The sequence below is a fragment of the Cantharellus anzutake genome (assembly GCF_015039405.1).
Source record: "Cantharellus anzutake strain C23 chromosome Unknown EI90scaffold_42, whole genome shotgun sequence".
NCBI classification, from domain to species: Eukaryota; Fungi; Basidiomycota; class Agaricomycetes; order Cantharellales; family Hydnaceae; genus Cantharellus; species Cantharellus anzutake.
The window spans coordinates 137,675-152,386 of NW_024066992.1; the positions used below are offsets into that span (position 1 = coordinate 137,675).

Consider the following 14,712-nt stretch of genomic DNA (forward strand, 5'->3'; position numbering starts at 1 on the left):
GGGAGATGAAGGTGCTGCCGGGGTCCGATATTGCGTCATGCGCTACTGCTATATTTTCACGCGAACGCAGATTCAGAGGATCTGAGGTGTGGCGAAGGGTCTGGCAGGGTATATACCAAGCAGGAAGCTCAGAAGTCGCCCAAGTCAAGCTCAATGGAACTTGTCAAAGCATCGAAGGAATTGGAAGAGAGTGCAGGCGTATCAGCAATTGACGATGAGAATGGTGTAGTTTTCGCGTCTTTTGTAGGTCCATCCACATTCGGGGTCCCAGCCCGGCTGGAGACAGGCATCAACACGGTGACCAAGACCATGTTAGCCCTTTTGTCAAGGGACACAGACAACAAGCCTCGCACCTGGACTTCATCTCGTGCACCAACTTCGGCATAGTTTTAACTCTTGCACTAAGATCCGCTTTGATAAACGGGGATCCGGATCTGGACCCGTTCTGACTGGCAACCATTGAAGCACCGAGCGCGGCCTTACGCCGTCTTTCTCTTTCTGCTTCCTCTTGGTTCCGTATTGACTCAAGGTTCGCCTTCCTATCACGTTCATTAACGATCGTTGTACGATCAGCCATCTCGCCGCGCTTAGTGGCGTCAGAGGAGAGCTCAGCGAGTTCGCCTTCGATGCGCCCGATTTCCTTTTGGTCTCGCCGATTTTGAGCAAGAGTGAGCTGTTGGTTAAGAGTAGCTTTCCTCGCAAGCAAGGTTTGGAAGGACGGACGATTATCCAGGACTTCGTTCTTGGCTCTCAGCATAGCCTGGAGGTCACTCTGGGATGCATGGGAATCTAGATTGGACGTTGTCAATGGTAATAGCTGCACACACCTCTGTCATCGTCTGCTTGGAATACATTAGGATCTGCTGGTGCTTTTTCTCCAAAGCGCTTTTCCTAGGCGGATTAACGTCATCTCTTTTGAGATGTCGCATAAGACTGTCAAATTCGTCCTTAGAAGCAAGTCAACAGGGAACAAGCTTTTCATAGCACAACTCATACCTGTGGGAAGGGACCATTGGAAACCCTATCCATATTCCAGCATTTTTGCAATGAGCCATGTTTTAGTTCCAATTGCTTGTTGATCCTAGTTTTGTCGTCGAGGTTGTAAGGAGGAATCAGATGAACCCCCACATCTTCGGGGAGGATGAGAAGTTGTTGCAGAGCCATTCGACTAAAACTGACCGACAACTTCACATATACGGTAAGTAGGGCGACCAGATTGGTCCGGCCCAAAATTGTATCTTATCCAAGCGCCTGATGATCCCATGTGCGAGGGCAGGATGAGCAGGGGTGAGTATGACGTACCTTTGACAAGCTCTTCAAACCACGGCCGGAAACAGTATTTAGCCAGCATGTCTCGGGTTATTCTTGCCTTAGACAAGTCATCAACACCGATTTCCTCAACGACCTCTGGTCTTTCCTTCTCTTCACGCGGCTCCTCTTTGTTGGCTTCTCCATCTTCATCAGAGTATTCTTCCGAAGAGGATTCCCTTTTAGTTCGCTTCGGTGAATCTTCATCTTTCTCGCCCTGGGGACGAGTTCGCCGTTGTGAAATTGGTCGTGAGAATGATGAAAATACTAGCCTTATGAGCATCACGTTCCTTCTTAGCCCGTCGTTTCTCAGTAAGTGCAGCCAGTCCTCTAGCTTTCTCTTGAGTTCTCCCAGTGGCAGTGTGTTTCCCTGAAATGGCGAAGATTGAAGATGCGACCCAAGACTCCATGTCGGAACATACGCTTGGCAGCCGATGAAACTTTATCATCATCTGGAGAATTTTGGTCTCTACGTTTGGCCTTCAGTAGTCGCTCTAGGTTCATCTTATCAAGGAGTTTTTGATGCTGTTCACGTCGCTCGGCCAGAATTTGTTCCCGTTCAATTTCGTTCATCTGCATTAGGCTTTGGGGAGGGGGATGAGCCAGATTCAAAACTACGAGCCGCATAAGTATGGCCTTTACCGTTGGCGGTCAAGTTCATCCTTGTATATGCCATCCAGGGGGTATGGATTCGATTCGTCTTCTTCACTCTCAGGCTCATCCTCGTCAGATTGCACGGGTACTCTATTGTACCATCAAACCCGTTAAATCCAATGAGTAAACATGGAAGAAGCGCGCTTCTCGCTCACTCTTGTTTGCGCCGCTTGGATGATGAAGCGCCTTTGGATGTTGGAGCTGCGCGTTTCTTCCGCGGCTTGTTAGATTCTGAGTCACCAGCAAGCGCAAGCAACTCGTCACCGAGGTCAAAGTGATCATCGTCAGAGGAGGCCATGTGGAGCACCAGGTGATTGTGGAAACTAGAGTGGTGGTTGTTGTTGATTAAGCCGGGGATTACCGGTTGATGATGCACGGCTTCTGCGGCTATCACTCACCCGCTTGCTCGCGCGTTCATACTTCGGATTTTTGGTAATAGCGCCCGCTGTCACTCAATACCAGCCTGGAGCGTTCGTTTGTCATTAATGAGTTATGCACAGCAGAAGCAACGGCATTTTGCGCAGCTCTCAACCACCTTGCAGAGGCTTGCGCGCGAGCTGGAGCAGACTCGCGATCTGATGGAGCAGACAGTTGTTCAACTGAATGCAATGGGGAAGTTTAGTGCATTGCACGCTGCTCAGTTCGTCCCAACTTTCTGATATGAGGCGCGAACCTTATTGCGCGTCCATGTCCTTTGAAGAATGATTGCAGTTGAGAAAATTGAAGAATATGTCGATGAACATGGTCACTTACCTAGCACGGTCCCCGCGAACAGAAGCACCAAATCCGCGGGGTCCATCTAAACTTAACGTCTGTGAGCATTTGATTCCTTCTCACGTCAAATATGCACAGTGATGTACTCTCTTTTTAGCGCTGTCCACTGCAGTCGGTTGCAAGCAGCTTTCGTCACTAGCCCTCAAGGATCTCTTTCAACCATTCCTATAATTGGCCCTCGGAATGGCGACCCCTCACGAGGATCCATTTAGATAAGATTTCGATGCTTCGACTTTGCACCCCAGGATCGCCGAGAACAGGCACCGCAAACTCTTCATGGGGCGTGCCGGCTGATTTGATCATACGGTTTTGGCATGAATGCCTCTGGTTATCCTTGATGTGTATCTCCTTGCCCTCTGGCACGCCCAAGTCTGGTTGCATATTACGAATGTTTATGTGGTACCACAACTAGTACTGTCAGCGACTGGTTATGTGCCCAAAGATTTACAAAGGGAATCAAATCTTTTTAACAGGACATTACGTGAAGGGGATCCCTATTCCTGTACCAGCTCGTGTCACAATGAGCATGAGGATAGGGCGTGTGTTGGATGGTGAAGTTTGCATTGTCTATTGTTGTATGAGAGGAGCTGCTGTGCCATTGGATTAACATTCAACGACAGGAGATGGTTGGGGGATCTCCTACTTTCAGATACTCGTTCAGTCGCTCTTCCTGTCCTGAATCAAGTAATTCAACTTCATATTCAGAGATACCCATACGTTACTGGTGCCACCCTTTTAGACGCGATCCCAGGAATATTATCTGCGCAACGGTAGCCTCGCATGCAGCAGCTGTATCGGATGGCACGGAGTTCACAGGGTGGTTGAGAATCGGCAATGTTATCGGGGTGAGTGAACTGTGCTTTCATCAATACGCCACTCTTGTGGCAGAAATCCAAGGCATATGCCTAGTTCCTTATGTTGAGCCACTGGCTCCACGACGATAGGCAGGTTACCAGCCTCTATTGGAATACTTAGACCACGACGACCCAACAGGTCATGTTTCCCCCCAGCAAAACAGTACCGAGACAATAGTAGATCTGATTCCCCACAGGTGTAAGAGGACCCAGTCCAACAAGCATAACTCCTCAACAACACAATGATTTCCTTCCAGACTCTGGCACAGAAACTGAAGTCCGTGCACTTCCGCGTCACATGACTGTAAATGCACTTTTGAATTCATGTCACAGTTTGTACTGTCAGTGTCACGGACTTTCAGCCAGTTTGCCATCGGTCGTGAGGCCTCGCCCTCGCTCTGAGTCTTAAACCCTCCGACGACCATGGTTTCTCATAATCTTAAAGGTGAGTAAAATTGAATCGAACGATCTCGGTATTAATATCACTCCATTCGTATATCAGCCCTCATCAAAGCAATTCGTGCTTGCAAGGTGCGCAAACTCTGCTGCGTCTTGGTCAATACTCATGAGTCTGGCGGTCGTTCGCGCCACTAGACCCTGGCAGATGAGCGCGCTTTGATACAAAATGAATCTGCAGCTATCCGTACGTCGTTCCGCGAAGAGGATTCCTTTGCACGGCACAACAACATCGCCAAGTTATTGTATATCCATATGCTCGGCTATCCAGCCCATTTTGGGCAAATCGAATGCTTAAAACTAGTAGCAAGCCCGAGATTTTCCGACAAACGACTGGGGTACCTTGGAATCATGTTATTACTAGACGAGCAACAGGAGGTTTTGATGCTCGTTACGAACTCCTTAAAGAAGTAAGCCCAATTCATCCCTTGCGATGAGCCTCCCTAATGATTATTCGTGCCCAACAGTGACCTGAATTCTTCCAATCAGTATGCTGTGGGGCTTGCCTTGTGCACCTTCGCAGATATATCATCAGAGGAGATGTCTCGGGATTTGAGCAATGAAATCGAGAAGCTCTTAGGCTCTGCAAATACTTATATACGAAAGAAGGTGCGTAGCTGCTTATTAATTTGTTAATTCTTCCCCCTGAGACTGTTTCAGGCTGCCCTGTGCGCACTGCGGATAGTCCGTCGCGTCCCCGATCTCCTACCCAACTTCATTCAACGTTCGAAACCATTACTCTCGGACCGAAATCATGGCGTACTCCTTGCTGGGATCACTCTGATCACGGAAATGTGTGAGATGGACGCCCAATGTTTAGATGAATATCGAAAAGTCAATCTACCGTTGTGTGCAGAGATTTCGTCACTGAAGGTTTTTTAGGCTGTCCCTCTCCTTGTTCGACACCTTAAGTCACTCGTAACTACTGGCTACAGTCCAGAACACGACGTCTCGGGTATCACGGATCCATTCTTGCAAATCAAGACTTTGCGTTTGTTACGCCTGCTGGGAAAGGGTGACGAGAAAGCAAGTGAAGTCATGAATGACATTCTAGCACAGGTGTGCCATAGGCAGTGAGACCGGCTTCAACTTACATCTTACTTTTATCACCCCATTATTCATAAGGTCGCCACCAATACCGACTCGACGAAAAACGTAGGGAATGCTATCCTTTATGAGACCGTTATGACGGTTCTGGAGATCGAAGCCGACAGCAGCTTGCGTGTCATGGCGATTAATATTTTGGGAAAGTTCCTGAGCAATAGGGATAATAACATTCGGTAGGCACATCCTATTTTGCCGGTTCAGCGCAATTCTGATAGTATCTGGCAGATACGTGGCTCTCAACACTCTTCTTAAGGTGGTCTCCATGGACACAAATGCAGTTCAACGTCACCGTAATATTATCCTTGATTGTCTTCGCGATGGGGACATTTCTATCCGTAGACGAGCACTAGAGCTCTCTTATGCACTGATCACTGAATCCACAGTTCGTGTGCTTACTCGAGAGCTCCTTGCATTCCTGGAGGTCGCCGACAATGAGTTTAAGCAGGGGATGACCACCCAGATATGTTTAGCTGCAGAACGATATGCCCCAAACAAAAGGTGGCACATCGATACCGTTTTACGGACGTTGAAACTGGTGCGCACGACTCGTGCTCGATGAGCTGATTCATAGTGACCGGCACCCGCCAGGCTGGGAATTATATCCGAGAAGAGATACTTTCCGCTTTTATTCGGCTCGTATGCCACACGCCAGAACTTCAGGCATATACTGCATCCCGTCTGTATTCGGCTCTTAAAGAGGACGTTTCCCAGGAGTCGTTGACCCTTGCCTCTGTTTGGATCCTCGGAGAATTCGGAGACAATCTACTGGAACATGGTCTAGTCGGCGAAGAGAATCCACGGCAGGTAAGCACTGGCATGCGCTATGGTATGGAATGCAAGCTACCACAGTCATCTTACAGGTAACAGATAGGGAAATTGTGGAATTGGAGGAGTCTGTCCTACAGTCGCCATACGTGAACGCCCTCATTCGGCAATACGTCCTCACGTCGCTGACAAAGTTATACGCCCGACCAATTGTCTCTGACGCGCAACGAGAGCGGATATCGACCATCCTGGAAGGCTTTTCGACAAGTCCCGAACTTGAGATCCAACAACGCAGTGTAGAATTCGACTCATTGTTTGGTCAAAGAGAGATTGTAGTCGGTGTGCTAGAGCAAATGCCAGTCCCAGAAATCAAGGCAACCGTGATTGGCACCGTAAGCGAGAAACGAAGTGTTGGGCCGACTCAGGCCAAAAGTGACAATGTAAGTGACGTATTCTGCAGCATACACCAGAATTCGACAATTTGCGTTGCTTATCTTTAGCTCATTGGAGACGATGAGCTGCTCAGTCCTGCGACAGCAAGTGGCCCCCAGCAAACCCAATCAGGACTTGAGGACCTTTTGGTAGGTCCTGGCGGCCCACCAGGCGACCAGGGTACTGCTCGAAAGGCTACCGTCAACGACATCATGGGCCTGTTCGACACGCCAGTGACCAGTTCGTCCAACTCTCAACCTCAAGCCAACCCGCTAGCCGCCCTGTTCTCACAGTCGACTCCACAATCCTCTACCCCAGTCACCAGCCCTCCCACAATTCAACCAGCTGCATCAACTCCCCATGTGTATCATGCATACGAGAAGAACGGTCTCAAAATCACGCTACAGCCGCAGGTCAATCCAACAAAACCTGGTATGGTTATTGTCTTGGCCCGATTTCAGGCTTCGGGCGGACAAACCATAATAAACGTCAACTTTCAAGCTGCGGTACCCAAGGTGGACTGTTTGGTCGCCTTAAGTTTCATTCGGCACTAATGTAGTACATCTGCTCAGACTCAACAACTTCAGATGCTACCAATTTCAAGCCAAATTGTCAATGTAGGCGCAACAGAAACTCAACAATTGCGTATTATAGCACCACAGGGAGTGAGTGGAGTTTCGGGTGAATTTGATTGAACACATTCCGATTTCTTTGCTTTACAGAGCCTAGTGCGTTTGAGGTTAAGAGTAGCTTTCACTGTCGGCGGACAAAGCATACAAGACCAAGTCGACTTCTCTGGATTCCCTGCTGGGTTGACCAACGGATCACTATCTTAGCCACATCCTGTAGATTGTTACCATACAAGGCTTACCTACTTCCGGTTCCGAGTTCTCACAGAGTCATCTTTAGCTTATGTAAATAAAAGCGTCTAAACAATCTTCTTAAGTCATTCCACGCTTGCGCATCGTCCAGAAGACAACCAACAGCGATTCAAAAGACAGCCCTCGGACTCTAAATAGTATCCCTCTACGCTAGATACAGCACTTGCTCCCCATTGCATGTCCCAGGTGGACGCTAATATTATCGGTCGTAACTTAACAGCAACAGTCGATCATTCTTCGGCTGCCGTAAATGACGGGCCTGCTGGTGTTGCCCTTAGAAGTACCAGGCGTCGAAGAAGGAATAGGCGTCCGGTCGAACGCTCACGGCCAGTACCTTCCAATGACGACTTCGACCCTTTCGACCTAGGTACGCCGGTTGACCGCACAGCCCGTTATGCTGCGTCGAATCCCCAAGTAGAGGCTCCTGCCGCCCCTGGTCTACCTCCTGGGCGTCGAGATGCGAATAGCAGGAAGCAACGTGCGCCGCTGACTTCTGATGGTGGAGTTCTAGGTCTCAGTCATGCTAGCCAGTCACAATTGGCAATCACGGACACCGGAACCACCTCTCCATCTGCCATGAGCTCCGATAGGGGCCAGAAGAAGGAGAGCTACGAGCCTCGGATTCCATCTCGCAAGAAATTCGGTGCGAAGCTCACTATGAAGACTGTATCGACAGCGGATGGCGGAGAACCAAATTCATCTTCCCCAACCAAGACCCCCATCCCACGGAATAGGAGAAGAGGCAGGAAGCTGAAGGGAGAACTCGACTTGACTGAATCTCAGGACCTTGCTACTCGTTTGATTCGCTCATTTACAAATAAAGATGATGCTCTTGATTGTCCAATTTGTTTCAACTCTATCCACCCCGCACAACCTATCTGGTCCTGTTCTCCCGACTCTACCGAGCATGTTGAGACATGCTGTTGGACCTCTTTCCACCTGAAGTGTATACGATCTTGGGCGTCGAAAAGTACGTCCAATGGGTGGATTGTTTGTTTTGTTTAACTCACATGATGAATTCTCTATATAACTCCAGGTCACAAGGAAACCCTAGATGCCTACAGAGCACGGGGGAGAGTAAAGACGGTGAATGGCGATGTCCAGGTTGTCAGACTAAGCGATCTGTAGTGCCCCAGACCTATCGGTGAGCCGGTGTCTTCTTTAGGTCTGACAAGCTGTGCTATAATGCGTATATTCAGGTGCTTCTGTGGACGCGATCAGGATCCCGAAGGCTCACGGCTCATCACGCCGCACAGCTGTGGCAGCGGTTGCTGTAGACCGAGGAATTGTGAACATCCTTGCTCGATGTAGGCCAATTTTGGCAACATATTGTCACACCTAGCTGATTTTTTGCACTAGGTCATGCCACCCTGGTCCTTGCCCTCCTTGTTTACTCTCCATTGAGCGCAAATGCCACTGTGAGAGAGAAACACTTGTTCTTACGTGTTCACGTGCTCTAGACAGCTCACCTACGGCCTCATCTCTGGTCCTATCATGTGGAAGGCAGTGTGGCAAGGTACTTGGGTGCCGCAATCATCGTTGTGACAATATTTGTCACATTGGACCTTGCCAATCGTGCTCCCAGCGGGAGAACGTTCGCTGTTTCTGCGGAAAGGATGAAATGCAGGCTGATTGTGGCTTTCGGGGTGAAGATGCTGCGCCTTGTTTCAAAGTACATAACCCCAACAATTCCACCAGTGGAATCGTGTCGCGCGAGGAGTGGGAGGGGAGGTATCAGTGCAGTAGTAGCTGCGAGACGCTATTCTCTTGCGGGGTGCACATGTGCCAAAAAGTTAATGATCCACTTCTCAATATGTTATCACTATCGACTAACCCGTTGTTCAATCATAGCCATGTCACCCTCACCCTCTCTCCGAGCTCTCGTGTCCGAGCGATCCTTCCGTAGTCAAGACTTGCCCATGTGGCAAAACTCCTCTCAGTGCCTCACGATCGAGTTGCACAGATTCCATACCAACATGCGGATCGACTTGTAGAAAAGAGCTTCAAACATGTAGCCATCCCTGTCTTGTCCCTTGCCACACTGGCGAGTGCCCCCCATGTTCGACACAAATTTCTGTCCCCTGCCGATGTGGGGAGACGGTAAGATACGTGTCATGCTCGGCACGTCAGCTCCAAGTACTGCAAGGCAATAACGAGGTAACATGCACAACAAGGTGCACAGCAATGAGGCATTGTGGGAAGCATGCTTGTAATAGGGATTGCTGCCCCCTAGCCGCTCATGCGAAACAAGCAAGAAGGAATAAGAAGCGGAGGGCTGCAGAACCATTGGTAGATGCTGCGACACTCGAAGCGGAAGATGTGCAAGGATGGCATGCCTGCAATTTCGTAAGTTCGCCTTAGCTTTCCGAGTGCGTGATGAGTGAAATTTTGGCGGTAGCCATGCAACAAGCCACTAAGTTGTGGGAAGCACCGATGTGAGCTCCAAGACCATCGAGGTATATGTCCACCATGTTTGCAATCCAGCTTTGAAGAAGTGAGTCAAGCTGTGTACTCTTTTACTGTCGTTCAAAACTGATCTGTTTAATCTTAAACCAGGCCGTATGCAATTGCGGTAGGACAGTGCTTGAGCCACCAGTTGCTTGTGGGACACAGGTATGCGTTTCGCATCATGAGATTCGGGTCCCAGCCCATCCGTTCCTCCCTGTTAGATTCAATGTAATTTCCCTTGTGTGCGTCCTGATCCTGCATGTGGTCACCCCAAAACGCCACACCCATGTCACGAGGACGGACCTTGCCCCCCTTGTCCTCACCTGATCACGAAGCTCTGTGCTTGCGGAAAAACCAATGTGAATAACATACGGTGTGTATTCATTCTCTTGATGACGGTCCATGACTTATCTGGTCCTAGTTGTTCTCAAGAGAAGGTACCATGTGGTAAAGTTTGCGGCAGGTGAGTCCCCAATCATTGCTGTGCAGTGTTTATTTGCTGATCAATCATCACAGACTCTTAGATTGTGGTTTCCATTCATGCGGCAGAACATGTCACGAAGCCGATTGTGGGACTTGTACTCGGACCTGCGGGAAGCCACGTAAATCCTGGTGAGTGTGAGTTGCTGATATTTTACCGTTTCATAACGCCTCCTTTTCACCGAACAGTCAGCCTTGGCAACACGGCTGTACTCATCCCTGGTGAGCCTTGTCCCGCCCTCGAGTTCCATAGCGCTGACATATCTGCGTTCTTTCAGCCATGCTCCCTCTGCTTGTCTTGAAGATGAGCCTTGCACAGCCCGTGTTGTTCTCCGTTGTGAATGCGGACGAATTCAACAGCCAGCGACTTGTGGCTCTTGCACCAGCAATCTCGCATCTCGTAGATCCGGCTCCTCGCAGCTCAAATGCAACCAAGAATGCGCTATAGCAAAGCGGAACAAGAATCTCGCTGAAGCCCTTGGGATCGACACAGCTTCATCAAGGACGAGCAAGTTCCCTGTTACATGGCCTGAGGAGTTGCTCACATTTGCCGGGGCGAACGGTCCTTTTGTACAGCTTGTCGAAAAGACGCTGAGCGAGTAAGCTACAATTTATGCCCCATAGCGAAAGAGTTGAGGCTAACTCATGCCTAGCTTTATCGAAGCCCAAAAACGTGTTCAGATCCTTCCCCATATGCCACCCGCTCGCCGGGAGTTTGTGCACAAGGTGTGGTGTTTCTACGATGTTGAATACTCATAATCAATCGGGTTGATACAGGTAGCCGAAGTCTACCGAATGGGTGTTCAAGAAGTGGACCAGGAGCCTCATCGGAGGTGTGCAGTCTGTCTGATAAACCCCCGATCCATGAAGCTAACAAACTTCGCAGCCTCCAGTTGACCAAGCGCATTGATACAAGGGTGCCGGATCCGCTCCTATCAAAAGCTGCAACTATGCTTAAGAGGCTAACAGTTACTGAGGCCAAGAAGGCAGTTGCTCAGTCTTCATGGAGTCCAATAGTTCCTTCTCCAAGACCTCCTGTTGTCGGAGCCACGACTCTGAAGCTGGTCGGGACATCTACCAGTGCTCAACTGCCCAAGCCCCCTTCAGAAACTTCTGGGCGTGCAACCAGCCGTCAGCCGTCCCCTATCCTTAGAAGATTTGCTGGCCCATCTTCGCCACAGCGAGATAGCGAGCCTCAAGCTGACATACCAGAAAGTTGGGATGATGGGGCGTGACTTCGTCAGCCCATTGTTGTTGTACAGACATAAATAGTTCCGATTAATAGAAAACACCCAAGTTAATCAACAACATGTGGTAACTTCGGTGCGTCTCCGGCTTCGGCAAGTACGTGGGCTGGAGTTCGATCTGACATTTTATCGCTACGAAAAACTATCAAAACCTGTACTGTATTATGCACTGCACTCCATGTAAATGATGGCCAAAATACGGGGCTGTGCAAGCAGTCTGATGTTTGAGTGGATGCTCTCTTGTTATGGAGCACTCAGCGGGGATACTCAAACGGGGGAGGATCTCACTTATAATAACATTGTAACTGCACAGCGGTATAAGTAGCTAAACTAATAACATGATATGAGACAAAATTGATAACGGAATAAGATGCGCGTAAGCGCTGTATGTGGGACGCAGTCAACGGTGAAACATGTAACGCATGGTACCATATCAGTAACTGCTACGCGTACTGGCACCTCGTCATGGCTTGTTCGTCCAACGTGCTCAGATCAGCCTTGCCAGTTTACAACCTCCTGTCCTCTTGCTTTGCATGTTCTTCCGTCAAGCGCTGCCCTCTACGCTTTATTGAAGTGCTTCTTGTTTTCTTCTGTTCTCCATTGTATTTCTTCATGCTCATTGTTTAGGCTTTCTTTTCTCCTTTTCTGTTGTTTTTCTTTCGCAATATACTTATTGGGCTCAATAGGGAGATGCAATATTATATATATTTGGTGGAACCTTCTACAGCTCTCGCAGCAAGTTCCTGCCTGAAGGTTCATAGCGGGAGGGCTCTGCCTCCTAAATAAAGGCCAGCTCGCCGTCGTGTGCCTGGGATTAATTGCGACCTGGGGAAATGCATTGCTGCACGTGCGGTGTGGCACACAGAAAAGTGCCTATGCAGTTTTTATACATCGTAACCGATAGTTCATGCTTCTGCCTTGGTTCAGCAGGGGAGGTGTCCTTAGACATTGTTAACTGGACTGTCTAGTATCGTTCACACTCATTAGGCAATGATTCATATTTCTTCCTGCCTGAGGAATCCCTTGCCTGCACAGTGCATACGATGTCAAATGACATTGTTCCATTACTGTACTATAACGACCATTGGTTCAGTCACATGTCACACGCAAACTGTGAACTGAACTAAAGTAGGTTTTGTCACATGTCACAGCGAGACTTTGAACAGATAAATGTATTGACAACTGGTTCCCACGAAATCCGGGAGTTGCCGGAATCAGCAAATCAATTCAGTTTCAATTCAGTTTAAGATTTCACGTGATGTGTGGCGCATGTCACACTGAGAGATGAACTATGCAAGAAGGAGATGGCAATCCCCGAAAACCGTGGGAATGAACCTATGGTCGTTATAGTACAGTATTGTTGATACTGAAAATGCACTGTCTGGCCATCGATGGACACCTGTTGAATTGAAGGCAAGGCATGAGTCAAGTACATTGTCTTCTACATAAGCCGTACCGTAACGGAGTTGTCCCGAATTTATTTTGTGTTGGATGGTTTCTCACTCTACTTACTATCTACACACCACTTGCGAGTTCGAAATTTGATTCTTGAGCTCGTACTTGACGCTGTACCATCAAGTCCCACATTGGGAACGTAGCTGAATTGGTGATGCTTGTCAAAAACTCTTCATCGTCAGTCCGAGGGCAGGCCTCTTGAGCCCTCGGCCGGCTGCGGCCATTCTCAACGTTTACAGTAAATTAATGAGTTAAGAGAAAAGCCTTCTAATCAGTTCGGTTCCGTGAGCAGTCCATGAGTTAGTGGACACAGTCCGTATGGACCTGCAATGCGTATGATTGTGCGCCAGCGATGCGAGCCGTACGTCAATTAAATACATTAATAGTAAATGCAGGAGAGGGTAGCAAGTGAAAAAATGATGTAACGCAACGGAGGCGATGGGGAAGGAGGTGGGAAGCGCGGAGATTCAGTTAAGAACTATGAAAGTAAGAGTAAGCGCGCGTTTAGTGGATAGCGAGAGCAGGGATAACTGTGTGCAGGCCTGAGGAGCGGGGCCAGCACACACGGTTAGAAGCCTCATCGCACTACCGTTAACTTACCAGTTAGACGTTGTAGTACGATTGCGCAGGCAGGTGGGGAGTGGATAAGGTGCGCTATTTATCTCGCTCCCAGATGCAACTTGTCTCTTCCCGCAGCTGGTCTGAGACCAAGTTTGGGCCCGGAGGAGGGTTTCGTCCGTCTTGTTCCATCCGCACTGCGACAGTGCAGAACAAGACGGCCTCCTCTGAGGCGCGCGCGGATCCACCTGATTAGTCACGTGAAATGGGATTAAACTGAGACTAATCAGTTCGGTTCCGTGAGCGGTCCATGAGTTAGTGGACACGGTCCGTATGGACCTGCAATGCGTATGATTGTGCGCCAGCGATGCGAGCCGTAACTTGTACACGTATAATGGCTGGTGGAGGGGTGGTTGGTGGTGAGTACTTAGACTCAATGATCTGCACGCTGGCCGTCGAATGCTGATCGTCCCCCAATGTGCCTTGGATCAGTATTGGGTTTTGGCGCAGGTAGATCAGGAAAGCTTCTGAAGACCACCTCCCAATAGCGCGTATCCGCTCCAAAGGAGTACCTGCAAGTGCTAACGCCGTTGCACCACCCGAGCGCAAGGAATGGCCTGCAACATCTCCCGTCGTGATGACTCCTTGCAGTCTGCCCAAGAACCAGGACCGGGTGGGGATCTTTCCTGAGTCTCGCAGCCATAAGTCGGGGAGGTGTCGGAATCGATAGTCTCGAGCGTTCAGGTATTGTTCGAAGATTCCCAGGGGGTCTAAGTCACTGTCTCGTCTCTCTAGCACGACCGTTGAGCCTTCAAACAGCCTGTCCGCTTTGTGCATTGGTAAGATGAACGCGTAGTGAGGTCGCGGTTCGGAGTGGAATCTAACTGAAGATCTTCTTATTGATTTTCGGTAGTTGCGCAGTGCCATCCTGTGAAGGTGATTGCAAGGAAGAGCATATCGTCATGTGAAGGCTGAGGTGGGATTGATTGTAGAACGGTCCGCAAGTCATTTTCGGTTAGAGCCCTCTTCCTGACAGCTGGAGTGCGGAACATTTTGGAGCATCCAGTTAGAGTTCTCGAGACGAGTTTTGAGTTGCGAGTGTCGCGGACCTCCGGCCAGTATGCTTCAAGTTCCGAACATATACCTGAAAGATACGAAGAGACCGAGTTTGGTTGGATGTGGGCACACATGTAGACGATGTAAAAGGTGAGTGTGTCGATCGTTGGTCGTAGTGGGAAATGGTGGAGGTCGCAGAAATTGATGTAAGACATTAGCGCTGACATATAGGTACGA

At 49.2% G+C, this 14,712-nt stretch overlaps 4 protein-coding genes across 4 annotated transcripts; 3 read left to right on the top strand and 1 right to left on the bottom strand.

The window, feature by feature from the left end:
• Positions 1–128: 128 nt before the first annotated feature.
• On the bottom strand, positions 129–2,449 carry EI90DRAFT_2975148 (uncharacterized protein; the record flags this gene model as incomplete). Its single annotated transcript, XM_039055838.1, is given in 10 exon segments — positions 129–318; positions 354–772; positions 828–947; positions 997–1,130; positions 1,180–1,251; positions 1,303–1,575; positions 1,595–1,678; positions 1,731–1,891; positions 1,951–2,052; positions 2,118–2,449. 10 exon segments carry the CDS (start codon positions 2,258–2,260, stop codon positions 129–131), a joined length of 1,698 nt encoding a protein of 565 aa, XP_038913340.1. The 5' UTR covers positions 2,261–2,449.
• Positions 2,354–3,188, top strand: EI90DRAFT_3068146 (uncharacterized protein). The gene is given in 4 exon segments (XM_039061073.1): positions 2,354–2,602; positions 2,663–2,776; positions 2,834–3,091; positions 3,107–3,188. 2 exon segments carry the CDS (start codon positions 2,448–2,450, stop codon positions 2,763–2,765), a joined length of 258 nt encoding a protein of 85 aa, XP_038913341.1. The 5' UTR covers positions 2,354–2,447; the 3' UTR covers positions 2,766–2,776; positions 2,834–3,091; positions 3,107–3,188.
• Positions 3,189–3,989: 801 nt separating this feature from the next.
• On the top strand, positions 3,990–7,302 carry EI90DRAFT_3068149 (gamma-adaptin). Its single transcript, XM_039061074.1, has 13 exons — positions 3,990–4,035; positions 4,093–4,121; positions 4,185–4,456; positions 4,514–4,655; positions 4,707–4,880; positions 4,929–5,105; positions 5,172–5,326; positions 5,379–5,688; positions 5,742–5,957; positions 6,014–6,358; positions 6,419–6,865; positions 6,923–7,015; positions 7,073–7,302. Exons 1-13 carry the CDS (start codon positions 4,014–4,016, stop codon positions 7,184–7,186), a joined length of 2,496 nt encoding a protein of 831 aa, XP_038913342.1. The 5' UTR covers positions 3,990–4,013; the 3' UTR covers positions 7,187–7,302.
• Positions 7,303–7,807: 505 nt separating this feature from the next.
• Positions 7,808–11,680, top strand: EI90DRAFT_3225407 (uncharacterized protein; the record flags this gene model as incomplete). Its single annotated transcript, XM_039066482.1, has 15 exons — positions 7,808–8,230; positions 8,296–8,375; positions 8,431–8,538; positions 8,591–9,023; positions 9,083–9,577; positions 9,630–9,725; positions 9,788–9,844; positions 9,901–10,052; positions 10,101–10,142; positions 10,196–10,291; positions 10,349–10,381; positions 10,438–10,758; positions 10,813–10,885; positions 10,937–10,992; positions 11,046–11,680. 15 exons carry the CDS (start codon positions 7,808–7,810, stop codon positions 11,392–11,394), a joined length of 2,814 nt encoding a protein of 937 aa, XP_038913343.1. The 3' UTR covers positions 11,395–11,680.
• Positions 11,681–14,712: the final 3,032 nt, after the last annotated feature.

What these genes read in the sequence shown, in the direction of transcription:
- EI90DRAFT_3068146 (XM_039061073.1), top strand. Translation starts at nt 2,448, where the DNA reads ATGAGTTATGCACAGCAGAAGCAACGGCATTTTGCGCAGCTCTCAACC. An exon ending in AGTGCATTGCACGCTGCTCA is followed by an intron (nt 2,603 to 2,662) that starts GTTCGTCCCAAC and finishes TGTCCTTTGAAG; the next exon opens with AATGATTGCAGTTGAGAAAA.
- EI90DRAFT_3068149 (XM_039061074.1), top strand. Translation starts at nt 4,014, where the DNA reads ATGGTTTCTCATAATCTTAAAG. An exon ending in TGAATGACATTCTAGCACAG is followed by an intron (nt 5,106 to 5,171) that starts GTGTGCCATAGG and finishes ATTATTCATAAG; the next exon opens with GTCGCCACCAATACCGACTC. An exon ending in CTCAGGCCAAAAGTGACAAT is followed by an intron (nt 6,359 to 6,418) that starts GTAAGTGACGTA and finishes GCTTATCTTTAG; the next exon opens with CTCATTGGAGACGATGAGCT.